The 18,567-nt window shown below is 38.2% G+C and overlaps 1 protein-coding gene across 1 annotated transcript in view; it reads left to right on the forward strand.

Moving 5' to 3' along the window:
• Positions 1 to 18,567, forward strand: part of NUBPL (nucleotide binding protein like) — an 87,332-nt gene that overhangs the window by 24,569 nt on the left and 44,196 nt on the right. The window contains exons 5-6 of the mRNA XM_027698391.1: positions 7,384 to 7,423; positions 7,514 to 7,604. Of these exons, the coding sequence (XP_027554192.1) occupies positions 7,384 to 7,423; positions 7,514 to 7,604 (131 nt within the window). The remainder of the gene's footprint in view (positions 1 to 7,383; positions 7,424 to 7,513; positions 7,605 to 18,567) is intronic.

Genomic DNA, 18,567 nt, shown 5'->3' on the forward strand with positions numbered 1-18,567 from the left:
TTTATCCTGGGTTACTTGGGAAGACGAAATGCCATCACTCTGAACATCCCCCCTTCCTTCTTCTTCCCCCAGCTTTATATGCTAAGCATAATGCCATGTAGTGTAGAGTAGTCCTTTGGTTAGTTGTAGTCATATGTCCCGGCTGTGTCCCCTCCCAGTTCCTTGAGCACCCCCAGCCTGCTTGCTGTTAGGGTGGGGTGAGAAGCAGAAAGGACCTGGACTCTGTGTAAGCGCTGCTCAGCAGTATCTAAAACATTCCTCTGTTATCAACACTGTTTTCAGCACAAATCCAAAACACAGCCCCATACCAGCTACTATGAAGAAAATTAACTGTCTCACCCAAAATCAGCACAATTACATGTAATCCTTTGAACAGTTTTTTCTCCCATGTCTTTTCACCTAAATTTCTTTTGGTTTTGGGTCTTGATTACAATGTTAAACCTAGAAAGGCTGAATTGACTCAAGTGTATTGAGTTTCATAGTTTTGTTTTGAAAGCAATGAAAGTTCCTAGTTAACTGGAATTTTTTTTGAAGTTGAGTCTTGGATTGAAGCTAATGTGTAGTGAATATCTACCCCTTGGGTTCCTGTTGCTCCCTGTTCTGCACTACTGTTGTCTATCACCCTGTTACGTGACTGACTTGGGCAGTCCCCCTGTCACACCAGCAAGTCAGTGCTTCAGATGACATGAGCTTTCCCAGAGGTTTTGTGTGTCAGGACAGATGCCTTGAACTGAATGTTGGGTTAGTCTGTTTCATTCCTTGTGGATATAATGAACTAAAAGAACCTACTCAAATTAGTCTGATAAAGCTTTTGATCCACTATAAATACTTTTTTTGGCTCCATGGGGATCTGAGAGCATTTCAAAATGTGACTTATTTTAGCAATTGTAAGAAAGACATTTGTGATGGAAGGTAGTGGCATGATACTTAAAACTAGTCCTGTGTTACTATTTTAAACCTAACAAGTCAGCGCTGCTTTAAAATGTAACAAAGATGTGACTAAGTCGCTGTGCTCTTTACTTGTGCCAGACTTGCTTTTGAAGTGTAGTCTTCCAGCAAGCAATTAGTTCTTTTGCTTTTACATAGGACTGATGAAGTCATATCTGCTAAACTCTTCTGTTAATGAAAAAGCTTTTACAGAGCTTTCTTTCCTCTGCAGTCTATCAGGAGGAAAAAAAGTAGAAAACCTGCTCGGGTAATGGGACTGGTACACTCCGTAAATATGAGAACCAAATCTTTTGGGAAAAGCTGCATTTCATTATGTGTATGTTTCTTGAAATTGAACCACGAGCATGGAATAATGCTCTTGAAGTCTCATTACTAGTTTGCTTTGGTTAAGTATTTGTGATGTGTTCATGGTTAGATAACACTGTTAGTCTGGAATGTAATGGGCAATCACAGCCTTCCTTGTGTGGAGCTCTTCAAGCTTAAAATACAAATTGCAGTATTTCTGGGGCAATCCTGCAAGTAAACTTATAATACAGTGTGAAATCAAGCTTGAAGTCTCAATTAGTCTGTCACTTACCGTAGAATATTCTGGACTTCTGGCACAAGCAGTTAAAACAAGGATTTAAAATTCGTGACTTTGACTGACCTTTTGGTGACAGCATCCTTTACCCTCTGACATAGATTGGTGTCTCTGTGTTTTATTGCAGGATACCCTGGGGCTCTGTTGCTATTCATTCCCTCTGCTGCGTTTCTTTCCTCTTTACCACACTGAGAGTGGAATTCAGTTGTCTTTGCTTAGGAAACTAGTACTGCTAGTGGACTATGATGTCTGGTGTCTTGCTGCCCCTTCAGGTTTCTTCCTATGCCCTCTGCCAAATCTGCTAGCCCTGTACAGATCTCAGCTCCCTAAGGCATCCAGAGTGGCAGGAGACATCTGTATTTACACAAGTAAAGCCCAACCATTTTGTTACTCTTCCTGTCCAATGTTTGTTCCCTTTCCCCCTTCTTTCCCCTCCTTCTTTCCCACCCCTTCCTTACTTCTTTCCCCTTCCTGATACTGGAAAGCCTATATTATCTGAAGCCTTTGTGTCCTTGGCTGGAACTTGGATCCTCCCTTTACAGAATGTTGACCTTGGGAGGTGACTTTCAAAATAAACAGCAAATAAGTTCCTTATACTTGTATGTAGTGACAGCCATGTGAGAATTACTATGTTGGATGTATGCTGTGTATGTTGGAGTCCTAAATTAGATTGTGATGGTATCCTGTAGTCACTGCAGCATGAAATTGTATACAATTAAAATCCAGATGATGCAAAATATTTTGAAGTCTTATAAGTGACCATGCTGAAAACCTATTGCAGCTTGTCTGTATGTTTGGCACACTGAGTTTGTGTCAGATAATCTGGGTTAACGTACCGGACCCCAGATTGCTCTGCAGTGTCTCTGTCTGACTGGCATGGTGGCCGCATGTTTCAGTGTGCCACACGTCTTCTGTGTTTCAGGCAGTGAGTTGTCACCAAGATGTGAGGAGGTGAGAAATAGCAATTTGTCATGAAAACCCAGCTAATCGTGAGCTGTGCAAATAGCAGCAGAACATGTAGCTTTTGTATAAACTGTGATGAAGTATCAGCTTGCTCAAATTCTGATAAATATATGCAGAGGAGTTACAGTATGGGTTTTATTTAAATAAGATACTGTAAAAGATGGAGTACTTAAACTTATGAGCAGTTCAGAAATGTGCTATTAAAGCTGCTGCTTTAAATGCTGCTAAAATGTTATTCAGAGACTTAGGTATTGTGAGCAATATGTAGTGTAACTTTCTAAGCCTTTTCTAATGCATGCTGTTCGTGCCTCAGTTTGCTTTTTAAAGTTTAAATTCCTTTAGATGTATTTGGGAGTTTCAAGTGAAAATATGTAACTTCAGCAATGCACCTAAACTGTTCAGATCTCCTAGATGTTTATTACTTGTTCATTGCATGCTTTCCAACACTGGAAGTGCTTCAAGTGGAGCTGTGGCTCTATGAGAGTATCTGACCTAGGGGAACACAACATGGGTCTCCAGATCCATGGGATTCTTGAATAATCTTGATTCCGTCATCTGTAAATGAGATAATAATTTCCCATCTTAGAAGCATGTTGTTAGGTAAAAATGTTCATTTTAGATGCATGAGTGTTACAGAAACAGGGCTTGTATAAAAATTTAGAATCAGGAAACAACCACATTCAGAGCATAGCCTGGAGCTTGCAGTGGTGTCTGTGCTCGCAAAACTTCTGTGTTGGTAGTGTCTTTGGAAACATTTGGAAATGTGCATGCAAAGGTCAGTAGGATGTTTTTAACTGGAAAATAGTACAAATGTTCTACTTTTTCATAGATTTAGCTATTGAAGCTAGAAGAACTTAAAAGCAGCAACTTTGCTGCTTAATGACCAAAATCCAGTTAGGACAGACAGGTGACTTTGAATATTAAGATTTATTGAAGACAAAAATTAAATAAAATAATTACTAGAAAGAGTTCTAGAAAGTTTCTGATCTTGCACTATAGTGGCAAGTTCCAAAAATAGCTGAGTATAATAGGAAATCTTTAACAGGGAGGAAAATCTGGGCTTCTAGTGTTCTCCTCCCATGTTTGGATGTTTTTTGGTCTTTGAAGTGGTAAAAAAATCCCAACCTACCCTGTAGTTCAGACACTTGAAAACTCAAAACAGCTCCTCTGCATTAGTGCTCATTGAGTCAGTGAGCTCAAAATACCTTTGCTAGAATGTTACATGATCCACTATATTAATATTTAATATAGTTATAATATACCTTTGCTTTTCTTAAACAGTATAAGGCCTCGTAAGGAGAAGTATTCTGGAATATTTATCTTTACTTGCTTTATAAGATGAAATGTAAGCTTTGCTTGCTCTGATGTATCCATCAACAGACCTCTTCTGAAAACTAAGCCAAGAATCAAAGTGGCTCCTTGTAGCTTAACTCTGATGTGCAGCCGAGCACTTGGTAGCTGCTGGCTCACTCTGCCTGAGAGTGATGGGGAGAGAACTGGAAGGGTAAAACCTAGAAAACTTGTGGGTTGAGATAAAGACAGTTTAATAGGGAAAGCAAAAGCCACACATGCACAAGCAAAGCAAAACAAGGAATCAGTTCACTACTTCCTATGAGCAGTCAGGTGTTCAGCCATCTCCAGGAAAGCAGGGCTCCATCATGTGTAACTTACTTGGAGACAAACTCCGTAACTCTGAATGTCCCCCTATGTATTTCTTCTTTCCCCAGCTTTATAAGCTGAGCATGATGCCATGTGATATGGAATATCCCTTTGGTCAGTTGGGATCTTATGTTCTGGCTGTGTCCCCTCCCCAGTTCCTTGTGCACTCCCAGCCTGCTTGCCGGTGGGGTGGTGTGAGAAACAGAAAAGATTTTGACACTGTGCAAGCACTGCTTAGCAATAACTAAAATATCTCTATGTTATTGTCACTGTTTTCATCACGAATCCAAAACATATCACCATGCAAGCTACTATGAAGAAATTTAATTATCCAAGCCAAAATTATATATATATATAGCTCTGTACATACTTTCTGTGCTGTACTAATCCGCAGCCACCATTGAACAGCTATGTCAGCCTTTTCAGAGAAGGAGTGGAGTAACTCAGTTACCTTGGCAGGATAGTCTGCAAGGCTTGATGTTTTTTGGGAGGGAAAAAAAGCTTAGTAAAAAATAATTCCAAAATGCGGAAGATCCATCTTCATTACATCAATGTCATTCTTCCCCATATGAGTAACAATCCAGCCTTCAGACCAGTCCTAGAGATCTTCTAATCATCAGTCTGCTATAATGCTGTTACAAATTTGCATGTCTGCCTCTTCTAGTGCCTTACTTGTATTCTATCAGAAAAGGCATTTATTGATATGTCCTTGGTGCTCTGTTGATCCTACTGATCTGATTTTTTATGTTCAGAGAAAACACAGCATCCTTTTATTTAGGGCCATCAAGCTTACTGGAAAAATTTAAATAAGGCTATTTCATTGATTTCTTGGCATAGGTGGCATAGTATTGCTGTGTGTTGTGATTTTAAGAAATCTGGTTTTTCGTGTGTTGAATTTTTGGAGCTGTATGGAAGGCCTCTGATAACAGAGAAGCATACTCTCAAAGCAATGGGAATTTGAGATGTTACTGAGATCTCATTAAGCTAAATCTTCTTTACGTGTTATGTTTTAGAAGATCTTCACCAGTCCCAGGGCGAAAGAGAGGGAAGGCCTGTTGCTTTTGATGAGACAAGGGTGATTACCAGAGCCCACTGAAGCACTTGAGATTTGAGATAGATTTAACAACAGAGGCCCCTTTGGTTGCTCTGTAGATCAGTGTTTGTCTACTCACAGCAACTCTCCTGTTTTACCCACCAAAGTGAAGGCAAGGGAGATCTCTGAACGTGTGTGAGATGAGGCTGTGTATGTAGTCCTTCTGCAGAAGAAATGGTCCATGCAGGTAGTGGATGTTGAGATGTTAGCCTCTTGATATTTGACTGACATAGTGCAGAGCAGTTGGATTGAACTGAGAAGTGGCTTAGTATTTTGGTAAACTTTCCAGAATGAATGTATCTTTTCCATTCATCTTACTCTCCAGTTCCTGGTCCTCATGTGCTGAACATCAAAAATTGGTCTCCCCTTTTTGTTTTAATTTGTTTTGTCTTAAAATTGTCCCTATTTCATGGTAAAAAATGGAGACCGTGAATCTGCAATGATATATACTCTTTCAGATACTTTTTTAAAAACCCTCTCAGATAAATACGCAGTCATTTCTGTCAATATTTCTAACTTGTGGCGATATATATGTTCTTTATAAGGACACCAAAGCAGTGCCTAGAGAGGGCTCTGGGCTGAAGTTCAGATGTCATCAACCTCTTCATAACAAAACTGTCCTACTGCAGGGGGAGAAGTAAGACCGTGGTTCCTAGAAATTTGGTTAGACAGCATAATGCCACCAAAACAAACCCTGAGTAAACACTGAAGAGCTGCACAACTCAAGAAGAGCTCTATGCACCGGTAGAGTGTATCAGTCCAAGCCAATCTCTTTTCCAATAATAGTTCCATACTCATTTCTGAATGCAATAGTCATGCAAGTGATTTGTTTAGCTTCCTATTTTGTTCTTTTTGGTTTGTAAATCAAAACATCCAATTTATTTTCAACTGTATTTCTACAAAATTACATGTCTTGAATGCCCACTTACTTGATTGCTTGAAAGCTTTCATCTGTAGAGTTTAGCTGTTTAATTTGTGTGCTTTTGGTTGATTTTTTTTTTTTGAATTTTGAGTTCAGCTTTGAATGCACTGCATTACATTCACATTGTTTTTATTTTAGTCTATGTATTTTGCTTTGGGTGCATAAAAGTTTTCTGTCAAAATAATATATTTTTTATTGCTTAAAGTATTCTTTCTATTTTCTGCTGATTCCTGTCTGTTCATGCTCTTAAAAGACATCAGCTAGACCGAGGAAAATTCCTTTTGTCCTTTTGTATGTGTGTGCGTGCCATTTTGAGATAAGGTGTGGAATTAGGTGGCAGAGACTATAAAGACGAGTTTTGGCTTTTGCAAGGTTTTGTTTTGAATGCTCTCTCTTTTTGTTTGCTTTCTGCTTGCTTACCCCTTTACCAGCAGTACAATTACAGCATTTCCTCCTCTGTTTTTTTCTTGACACCTGAGAGCATAGGAATATGAAGCATGACAAGGACATTACCTCTGCAATATTCAAATAAGCATCTTTTTGTCCTACAGAAATTTTAGAAGCCTGCAGACTACTACTAGCCTGAAGAAATCCAGGACTTCTTTCCTTGGGCTGCTGACAATGTGTAATTTAGGGCTGTCTTTATTTAGTACCTCTACTCTGGGTTCCAAAGCAGACTTAACAGAAGGAGATAAATTCCCAAAACTCTAGTGTGTTAATGGGGATGTTCTTCTGATTCATGAGATTGATGAATAACACAGTTTAAAAAAAATATTTAAAATCCCATCATGTCGTAGGACTTTGGTTTTGTTCTGATATAAATGACTCAGTTTAGTGAAGTATTGCAGAAGTAGAAGGCTGCATAGTAGGGAATTTATGCTTCGCAGCATGGGGATTTCATGAAAATAGATCAAGTTGGTTTTGGCAGCACAAAGTGACATTATATTATGGGCAAATAAATTGTTATTTTGGCAAAAGATGAATGGTATCAGTAAAATGTAACGACCTAATTAAAAGTGGGGTCAGATTCTTGTATAGAATAGGTAAATGTATACTGAAGGGATGAGAGGGAAAAACAGACAACTGTTTAAGAAGAGAGGAAAAACTGCTCTTAAAAGATAAAAAAATGCATAAGCGTATTTCTTTTAAAAAACCCCAAAACCCACAAAACCAACTCCCCTTCAAAAAAATCCAAACTCTTGTTTGCTTCTGTTTTAGAAAATCTAATGAGGCCCCTTAAGAACTATGGAATCGCATGGTGAGCATATGTTTTAATTTAAATCAAGCTTCTTTTCAAATGTACTTGATATTGTGCTGGAGAGCTTAAGTTTTTGCTTTGTTGTTTCAGCATGTCTATGGGTTTCTTGATAGAAGAGACTGCCCCGGTTGTGTGGAGAGGGCTCATGGTAATGTCAGCTGTTGAAAAATTGTTGAGACAGGTAAGGACTTAGGTACATATTTATGTTTCAAACTAGTCAGTTATTTTAAAATACATTTAACTGATACATGAGTGTCCCTGACATTATTTCATATGTTAGTGGTGAGCATTTTTGTATCTTGCTCTTCATAAATTCTTACGGATTTACTCTTAACTTCTCGTAAGAGGGAAAGTTGATACTTTTGCATTTACCTATTCCCTTCAAATAGAGCTGTTGTTACATGCATTTGATGAGTGAATTGCCCCAATTTGCCTGCCTTCTCATTTCTTTTTATGTTTCTTTATGCATGAAAAAAAAGGCATTTTGAAGTTGCCTAAGGACTTGAATGTATAGGTATCTATGCATATCTACAGCTGTATTCCCTTATGTGCTTGTTAATTCACCAGCACTAAGAATTCCTAGATGGCATTTGACATGTGACAAGTACAGGAAAATGCAGATAGATTGTTAGTTAATAAATTTCCTGGCATGTAGAAGCAGGGTGACTTTTTTATTTTTTGACAGATTTTTTTTTCTTTTATTGTGAATAGATCTGTGAAGTGCTAATGAGACAAACAGCTGAAAAAATGCATTAAGGTTGCGCGTTTAGACTTTGAAGTGACCCATATTGTCCACAGCTGACATCCATTTTAGGGATCTAATGTCTACAGCTTGGAGATCACAAGGTTTCTGTATGTCTTCTTTAAATGCCTCCAAATCTTATGTTCCCTTAACAACTGAAAAGAATATTTTTTTCAGCCTTTTCCCATATTTACAGAATTCTCCTTTAACATGGCTTTTAGAATAGTGGCACTCATTGCTCTAGTCAGAAAAGCCACAATTTTGAGAGGAACATCTTTGTCTAGAACTGGCCTCTAAAAGTAAGGGGTATGATGGCAACAGCTGTGGAAGGCTGTTCTGACCTCTTTGTGTGTTGCATTGCACTGGCCAGGCTCACAAAACTAGAATGTAAAGCCTTGAAGGCAGAGCTAAAGTTAGCACCTGCTGTATTGGCATGCTCTGCCCTGGGAGACTGAAGGCTGGTGGGCACTCCAGTACCCTTACTTCAGTCAGTGGTATCCCCAGATGGGAAGCCTGTGCCATCATTCTTGTGGAGGGTGTCGATGATGCCGTGTAATGAGCTTGTTGCTCCCTAGCAACCAGTGATGCAGATACATGCTGTCTGACCATCCTTTGGGAACGAGACAAGTCCATTAATGCTCAGGGCATCGCTGATTTGCCTGAGAGTGGAACCTGAGTTCTGAAAGAAGGCGGCTTTACAGCTAAATTTCTTCCTACATGCATTTTGCTAGTGCATGATGACCAGGATAGTCTTAAATTTGTGCTGGAAAAAGTTGTTTGAATCTACTCCTTCAAAGAAAGAAGCTTACAGATCAGAGGGAAATGCAGAAGTTCTATCAGATGTACAGATGGTTTTTAGAAAAGAAATAATGCATTTTCCAGACTGAGACATGCTATTTTGTTTTTAAAGCTGTACTCTACCTTCTGACATAGTTACTAGTCAGTCTCAAGAAGAGGTTAACTGTAGGACCACACCTAACCAAGAGAGAACGACAGCATGTGATGATGCTTTTAAAGATACTGTCATTCCATTTTATATTAGTAGTTTTGTGATTTGTGGGGGACTTTGAAAATTTTTCTTGTTTTCTCTTTATCTGTTCTGGTTGGTCTTAGCTATTAACTTTTGTTTGACCAGATAAAGTTTCTTCTAAGAGTAAAATACTTCGGTTTGTATTTAACTTTCTGAAACCATATTTTTAAGAAATAGCTGCTTTGTCTCATTAGCTGCATAGAAACCATTTAAATTAGCTCCCTAATCTAGATTTGTAGGATAATATATGTATAAGGGGCCCCTGTGCATTCAAGCAAGCTGATAAAGTATTAAGTTCTTAAGTTCAGAAAACACAGAGGTTCCCAGACTTCTGTGTTAGAATAATTCTTGGTATTTTATAATTGTTTTTATTGTTAGGTGATGGAGAGGTTTTTTATTTGTTTTAAGAGCATCAATGCTATGTGTTCACTCTGTAAATAACTTTGAATGCTTGTTTGGTTTTTTCCATATGAACAAATCTGTTTTCCAGAGTTTATCATGCTTCAGATACTGCAATAAAGCATTTGAAGTTCTCAGCTTCCAAATTCATTTATGAGGACTTGTTGACTCATAATTGATCTGTGCCTGTAATGAGTATTTAAATGCTTTTCTTTTACGTGGAAGCTATTTAAATTTCTGGAATTCTTACTTTGGAAAATATGTTTGTTAAATATATATGTTATACTTTCTTATATACTTACTGCATGTAAGTTCACTCTTTGTAATACATGTATATCTGTCCCTCTTTGGTGCATGAATGGCTTTTCAGCACAGTCGAGAGTCCAACTTCATTATTGCCTCTTGTCACGTCTACTTTCATATGGCCAGATTGTATGTCACTTTTCAGATAAGATGTCACTTTTAAAATCTAGGCTCTCCTTTTGCAACATGTCTAATCTGAGAAGGTACCTTGGTTCTTGTGTTGTATGGTGTCAGACTGATAGATAACAGGCAATAATGTTGAAGACCAAAAGTAATGCTTGGTGTTTCACTGGTAATCCATATCTCATGAGTAAGAGTGGTTTTCTGGAACACATCATACTGTTTTCCTTCAGCACAATTTGAAGGAAATATGCCTTATAATACAAAATAGAGTTAACAGTTTAAAATACTATATTACGTACATTACCTATATATTGATGTGTTTGTGTCAAATTAGTATATAAATGGAAATATATAGCATATTGCTTCTATAACAAAAGTATTGGTCATAGAAAAGAAGGACAGTGATGATTTTAAGTTGTTGAAAGAACAAGAAATACGTAAGGAAATTATTTTTCATCTGTAGCAGAAGTGAATTAGGAACAGTAATAGAATATTTGATCTGTATAAGCATATTCATAATTATTTCCATTAAATATATTTCTAGTTTACATGCCTTGAAATTATCCAAAATTTTGTTGTGGCTAAGAAGTGACTTCTTTGTTAACATAATTAGATGTACTGTAGACCCATTTACACTGCAGGGTGATCTTTGTCACTTATCTGGGTTTTACCTTTTTTTATTTCCCTGTCACAGTTATCTTCATGTAAAAATTCTTTCACCTCTGTTATCACTTCCTTTGAATCTTGCTTGTCTGTAGGTGAGATAGAAGAGAGTATTTTTTTGTTTACTTAAATTTTAAAAGGTAGTTCTTTTCTCAAAAGGTATAATATAAGCCCAGGTAAGGAAGTTTTGATCGTTCTCCGGTGTCATCTATAGCACTGAGCTTTTTCAATTCAGTTTTCACTTCATATACACTTCAGAAGCTGCCTACTCTTTTGTCTAGCCCTGTTTAGCACTTGTTCCTTCATTCTGTGTGTCTTGATTCAGTGTTATGGTATGGGGTTCAGATTAAACAAGCTACCTCAAAATGCATCATCTTGGTGTATTTGTTGTGGAAGTGATTAACCTTAGGCTAAGTACAGTAAAGATAGAATTTTTTTGAGAGTCACTTAAAGCCTGTACTTGAACAGTAATGTGTCTGAAAAGCTCTTTTGAAATAAGTATCAAGTAGACAGCTAAGAACCTTAGAAATATAAAGATTATTAAAGAAAAAAAAAAGACAAGAAGGCAAGCAAAACTTGTTCTCTGATTTGAACTGTTTTTGTGACAAGGATTTCAAATAGTTATTACCACTGTCCCATACAGTCTGTATGGTAAGTTTTCTAGTACCATTCTCATTTCTTTCTGAGGACAGCTTGACAGGTCAGTGGCAAAGGAGCAATTAGAAGGGTGCAGGCATAATCCTGCTGTATGCCTTGCAGTATATTGTGGCAATTATCCTGCCAAAAGGTCGGGAGAGAGCAGACTGTGGGTTGTGAGATCTGGGATATTTCAAGAGCCTCTCTGAGAAAGCTGCCATAAAAGCAACAGTCAAGTGAATGGAACAGTAAAAATTTATGTATAAAGATTTGGGATTAAATTAACTTGGAAACAGTAGTAGTATTTAATTTTGGAGAGCAAAGACTATGGAGGCTGTATTGTTTTGAGTTTTTGATCAGTCTGAAGTGACTGATCTCTATAGAGGAAATTACAGATGTTCAATACTGGTTTTGTTTGACATATTAGTAAACTTTTATGTGCAGTTGCAACTGAGAAGTGTATATGTAGTTACTGGCATTCTTCTTTCCACCATTTAAATTGGAAAGGTTGCATATGTGGATTTGAGGACAAATTTTCTTTAAATGTGGTTTATTTAGCTGTATGTTAATGCTGCATATGGGAAGATAAAAATGGATAAGGTATTGAGAGCAAGTGTATTTATACTCGGTAAATAGCTACAATTGACTGTTTTACTGGGCGCGTTCTATGCAGCATAATGTTCTGTATATGGTGTCTGATCTTGTTTGGCATGTGTGTTCATAACACTGTGTTAAATCTTATAAATTTTTCATCCTGTAAATTTTCACAGTTTTGCACCAGCTTACATGTCTGTGTGTGTAAATACATTTTTTACAAACAGAACAATGGAAAAACTAGGTGGAAAGCTTTCCAAATGAGGAGGAATAATGTGTATTTGATTTGGAAGAAATACACAACAAGAACATTTTCAGTAAAGCAGTTAGATACTACACGCTGAGCCATATGCGTGATTGATTAGTATGGTTTGCTAAGAGTTGTCCTTCGACTTCTCTTTGTGTCCGTGTACTGTCTTTTTTGTCTCACATTTTTGGGACATCATTCTGTGTATACAGTGTTCAGCACTGTAGTGAGTTATCGCTTCTTGAGAGATGCACAGGCATACAAAGACTTAGATTTACTTCCAAGACATAGATTTACTTCCAAGTAAATCTAAACATTTTCCTTTGATACTTTTTTATATTTATAAAATGAATTTATTATACCTTTTCTCTACTGAGCACAATAAATGTTGTGTTTCAGGTTCTCAAAGTGTGTGTATGTGTGTGAGTGACATATATCTGTTAAAAATGCCTGAGATCAGTGTAAACTACCACTGGCATTCACCACAGCTGATATTCATCAGAAATTAAAATCTCTTTTGCAGATACATACACAATTGCTTAACTTCTGATGGTACATGCTACCTTGCATATATATTCTCCAGCAAAGAGCCATCAAGGTGATAAGGGGGGGTGAAGCATGTAATGCGTAAAGAGACACTGAGAATTAGGGTTTTTTTTTGGTTTTGAGGCAGTTAAAGGGAGATACAAACTATCTAATGGATATGTGCAGAGAAGGTGACGATAGATTCTTCCTGGACATGCACAGTAATAGCACAAGAGGTAATGAATGTAAGTTGCAATATGTAGTAAGAAATGTGGAAGGCTTGGAAGTTCTAGGAGTTTCCAAGCAAATTAGCTTGGATAGCATATTGTTGCAGCTGGTGGGCGAGCCTACTAGGGGTGGGGCCCTGCTAAACATGCTGTTTACAAACAGAGATCTTGGTAGATAATGTTGGTCCAAGGCCGTCTAGGGTACAGTGACAATGAAATGATAGTTTTCAATACTCAGTTAAACAGGGAGGGGCATCAACAAGTGTACCGACTTTCAGAGGGTGGACTTTGGCCTATTCAATATCCAGTTGGAGGCCAGTCACTAGTGGTGTCCCCCAGGGACCAGTGTTGGCCCCAGTCTTGTTTAATACCTTCACTGATGATCTTGGATGAGGGGATTGAGCAAACTGGCAGATGACACCAATGGGAGGAGTGTAGATCTGCTGGAGGGTGGGAGGGCTCTGCAGAGGGACTTGAACAGGTTGAATAGATGGGCTGTATCCCAACAGTATGAGGTTCAACAAGACCAAGGGCCTGCACTTTGGCCACAACAAGCCCATGGAGCACTACAGGTTGGGGACAGAGTGGCTGCAGAGCAGCCAGGAAGAAAGGGACCTGGGGATACTGATTGACAGCAGGGTGAGCATGAGCCAGCAGTGTGCCCGGGTGGCCAAGAAGGCCAATTGGCATCCTGGCCTGTATCAGGAACAGTGTGGCCAGCAGGAGCAGGGAAGTGATTCTTCCCCTGTTCTTGGCACCGGTAAGGCTGCACCTCGAGTGATGTGTTCAGTTCTGGGCCCCTCAATTTAGCAAGGATGCTGAAGTGCTGGAGCATGTCCAGAGACGGGCGCTGGTCTCTTCTTCCTGTCAGCTAGCAATAGGACAAGAGGACACAGTCTTAAGCTGAGTTAGGGGAAGTTTAGGTTGAACATTAGGAAGAAGTTTGTCACAGAAAGGGTAATTGGGCATTGGAATGGGCTGCCCAGGGAGGTGGTGGAGTCACTGTCCCTGGAGGTGTTTAAGAAAAGACTGGATGTGGCACCTAGTACCATAGTCTAGTTGACAAGGTGATGTTAGGTTCTAGGATGGACTCTGATCTCAGAGGTCTTTTCCAACCTAGCTGAGTTGATTCTAGTTGATTTTTCCTCAGTAGCATTTCTGGTCTCTTTAGACTGTAGAAGTGCTGATCAGATCCCTGTAGGCAGAGACAGAAAAGTCCAATAAGCCTTATCTCTTGAATAAGCATCCTTAGTATGAACTATGAAAAAAATAAATAATTTTTTGTTTTCCTATCATACCTCTTGTTTTTATGGAAGTACCTTGATCTAGGAGAGGTTTAAAGCATGCAGTGATGTGCTTTCAGGCATCTTAGAATTGAGTAGCAATGCCATAAAGAAGGTTTTGCTGGAGACTTCTGGCAATTTTTTTCCATTGGCTTTAGTACTTTACTGCCTAGGATACAGACCTTTGTGCAACTCAGTTTTAAGACATCTGTCTGTCCTCTGTAGTGCGTGGAGAATGATAGGTTGATTTATTTATTTTTTTTTTAATCTTGCTATCAGTGTCAGCCCTGCATAATTGACAGTCTGAACTGGACTAAGAAAAATTCGAGGATGGCAGAAAAAAGGACCTTAAAGTAACAAGCTACATGTGTAGAATAATTTTGATAACCAATTTTTTTAGAAGAACAGCAAGCAGGAATGATTTCAGGAGCGAACTCCGGAGACATGAATTTGAAAGCTAGCATGTTTTTAAGTGTTTGCTAAACAGGAATACTGGTGGTACTTACTTACATGGAAAATTTCAAAATATGGACTACAGGAGAGACCTAATGCCATTCTTTTATTCTTTTCCACTAATAAAGAAGTCTGTTTTTTCTTTCTAGCTGCTGTAGGTTAGCTGCAGAAGGGGACATCGGTATTGCTGCACTGAATATTGCAGTGCCTAAGAGGCAGGTGCCCTGCCTTGCAGGAATGGAAAGTTAAACCAAAGCCTAGGCTGGAGCTACTACATAGCTGGAGTGGTGAGAGTACATCACTTGTCATTCCCAGTGGTACTGTCTGAGGGATTATTTTTCTCTCCTGGATTGACCTTCATACTCTTTGGCAGTGTCTTAAAATAATAGGTGCAAGCCTTGGATTTTAAGGATAGCAAAAACTTGTTATCCTTCAGATCCATTCTTGAGCAAATTGGCAGAAAGTTCCAATTTTACTGTGTTTTGTCACTTACATGGTAAATGTCAAAGATGAAAGCATTATAAGTGTGGGCAAAAAACTGTGTCTCAGTAGTATAAAATGAGTGAGAGAGTGTATTAGTGGATGAGATGGAGTAGCAAAATGGGATTTAGCTGAGAATGGCACGTATTGGGTCGAGAGGAAGACAACAGTAACAGGTTGATGGCTCTGATTTTTTTGTAGCTATATTTTAAATGAATTGAAAGGATGCCCAGAATAGTAATAGTGAATCAATGCTGCAAATTATTCTTATTGTAAATGTAAAGAGCAAGGGAAGAAAGCACACTGCACTGAAGCCAGATGATTATTTTTTTTTAGTATGGATTTTAACACTTTTTGGTTTAGGAAGGGTGCTCTATCAAGAGATTAACATTGAAGGCATTTGACTTGCCAAATTAATTATGGCACTAAATTCTCAAGACAGGAAAGTAGTGAGATGCTGCAGTGGGAAATTGTAGCAAAGGGGGTCAGAAACATGAATAACTCTTAGTATTTGTTTTTCAAACTTTTGTAATCTTTTAGTCTTTTAGTACACATTTAAGAGTCTGTGGACACTCATTTGTGTATCCACAGAGTATATGTACCAGAAGTGTATATACATAATGCAGATTAATATTGTTCTCCTCTTTCTGTATTTTGTGTTTTGGCAACATGTTCCATCTTAGGATATTTACTAATTTCAAAATTGACATGTGTTTCACAATATTCATGTATTTACCCACTCTGCAAGTAATTGAGGAATTGAGGCAGTAGCAGGTTATTTACAGTTATTTAGTAGCAGGTTATTTGCAGTTTGCATTTCATTGAGCTAAACAAAGCTGTGCTTATATTATAAACTACAAAGCTGTGTTTATATTTGCAGTGCATAATTCTGAAATACAGTAGTCTCACCAGGTGTCACACAGTGAAAAATTTGCCAGCGTTTCAGCAATTACAGAAAATTCTGTTTATTTCATCTGTTATGAGTTGCCTTAGCCTGAGATGGACATAGAGCTTTTTAGTTTAGGCTAAAGTCTGCCACCTTACAGTTAGGGAAAAAAGAAAAAGTTGAGACATCGCTGTTCTTCAGAACAATAAGAGCAGTTGCATCTTAGGGAGTTGGAATGCTTTTCCATTTTTATTTTTGTGAACCAAAGTACAAGAATGAAAAGATCAGACATTTCATCCCTACACCTAAGTATTATGTATTTGTTCTGTTTAGAAAGATCAAGATGTGCTATTGGAGATATTTTGAAAAGAGGAAAAACACTGAACTTTCAGTGCTAAAATTGCACTTTAATATGTTACTAAGGTTGCATCTACCGCTGGCAGATGGTAAACAGTAACTCTGAATACTTGTGAGATTTTTTTTCCAAAGTTTTTAATAAGCTTTCATTTAAAAAAAGAAAGGTCAGTTTTCATCCCTTGTTTTATCGGTCAAATTAAAGAAACTGTTTCAAGAGTAAGATAAGCAGAGGACCTATTCATACCTTATAAAAGAATGTTTTAAAAATTTTTATACTCGTTTTTTGTTATATTTATTTTGCTAAGACTAAAGGACAAATAAAGTACTTTCTTCTCCTTCAGAACTCGCTGAAACCAATGGAAATCTTGACACTGATTTCTACACCATGCTTCAGCTGCGATGTTGGTGTTTAGAAAAGCCTGTTACAGGAATTTGTATAATCATCACTAATTTGTTCAAATGCTAATAATCACCTGGAAAGGTCCTGTCTGTCCAGAGAGAGCTGCCTTAACCAGTCCCAATCACCATGTACATGTTTAAAGGATATGATTGTACTTCCTGGAGATCAGAAGCTGAACATTGATGCAGAAATGTACTGCAGCCAGATGTGTGGGAGATGATAAGAAGCTCCTTCTTTCCACCCCTCTGCCCCCCCAGTTAGAGTACTCCTATTGTCACCCTTTAGCTTGAGTGTTCCTATATGTTTTGAGGTGTCTGTGACTGAACGAATATGGGCTTGATTCTTTTTGTTTCCAGCTGAAGCTACAGAACCTGTTCTCTTGTCCTTCTTCCCTTAATGAAGCAGGATCCGTATGGATCCCTGTTGCTTTATTGGCTTGCATTAGCAGCTGATACAAAAAGGGATTATAGTCTCTGAAAGGAATTGACAATCATAGAAAGAAATGTTAGGAAAGCCAGAAAAACACAAACCCATTAGCCAACATCTTACTGCTGTACTGGAAGTGTTTGCAGTAAATGTATTTTAACTGTCTTTGAGGATTAAAAAAAAGGCAAAAAAAAAACATAAGAACACAGTGAAAATGTATTTACAGCAAACATTTCTTGGACTGGTTCCTCAGCTGTCATGACTATGACTGTGCAGTTACTGCTGCTGTGGGAACAGGCTGCGTGAGTGTTTTCCTTAGTCTGCTTCCTGTCTCATCTCGAACAGATTACACAGGTATGCATGTGTATGCCCTCCTTTGCATAAAACAAAAATACAAAACATGCAGCTGTTTTGCTGGGTTCATTGACTAGACAGGAAGAAATGGCAGAGAGCTCATGGTGTCTCAAAATGGCTGTGCTGGGGCTAGATTTTTTTTTCTTTTTATTCTTTCCCCTCTTTTATTTTCTTGTTTTCCCTTGAGGTTTTGAAGGAAACTGTTTTGAGGTTTAAGGTTTTTTTGCAACAAAGACCTGAATTTTGTGCCTAAATGGCATCCAGCTTCATTCTTAGAAAGAGGTAGTGATTTAAGCATGATCTGAAGTGTTTGCTAAACAGGAATACTGGTGGTAGAGGAACTAGGAAAAGAACAGGCACTGCTTGTTTTCTTTTCTAAATGAAACTTCCATTATTTATGTGAACTTTTTAAAAAAATAGAAGATACCTAATGCCACTCTTTTACTTTCTCTGTTCTTCTCCAATAATAAGGGTGTTGTAGGTTAGATGCAGAAAGGGATGTGGTCATTGCTCTACTGTGCCTAAGAGGTAGGTGCCCTGCCTGCAGGAATGAAAAGTTGAACCAAAGCCTAGCCTGGAGCCACTACATACCTTGTGTGGTAAGAATACATCATTTATCATTCCCAGAGGTACTGGGGGGTTACTTTGCCCTCCTGGAGGTACCTTCAGGCTCTTTGGCAGTGCCTTAGCAGATAGGTGCTGTATCTTGGAATGCTAAAGTTTAGAGCTTGACATGGAATAAGTGGATAGTAGTGGTGTAAGTCAATGGTGGTAGATTCACTAACTGGAAGTAAACAGTACTGAAGATGTAGGAGGGCTATTAGGAAAATCCTATGGGCTGTGTCTCACTTTTTCTTTGTCCTGGATCTCAGCACCTAAATGTGACCTTATTGGACAACTATGTGGAGTGGAGATTAAATCCAAAATTGAACATCTTTTGTTAGTTTCTTTCTTTCAGTTGAACTTCACAGGCTTTTTCTCTGTTCACAATAACAGTCTTGGAAGCCTGGACATGG

This window comes from Neopelma chrysocephalum, unplaced genomic scaffold (genome assembly GCF_003984885.1).
Source record: "Neopelma chrysocephalum unplaced genomic scaffold, ASM398488v2 Primary Assembly neopelma1_24, whole genome shotgun sequence".
In the NCBI taxonomy this organism is placed as follows: Eukaryota; Metazoa; Chordata; class Aves; order Passeriformes; family Pipridae; genus Neopelma; species Neopelma chrysocephalum.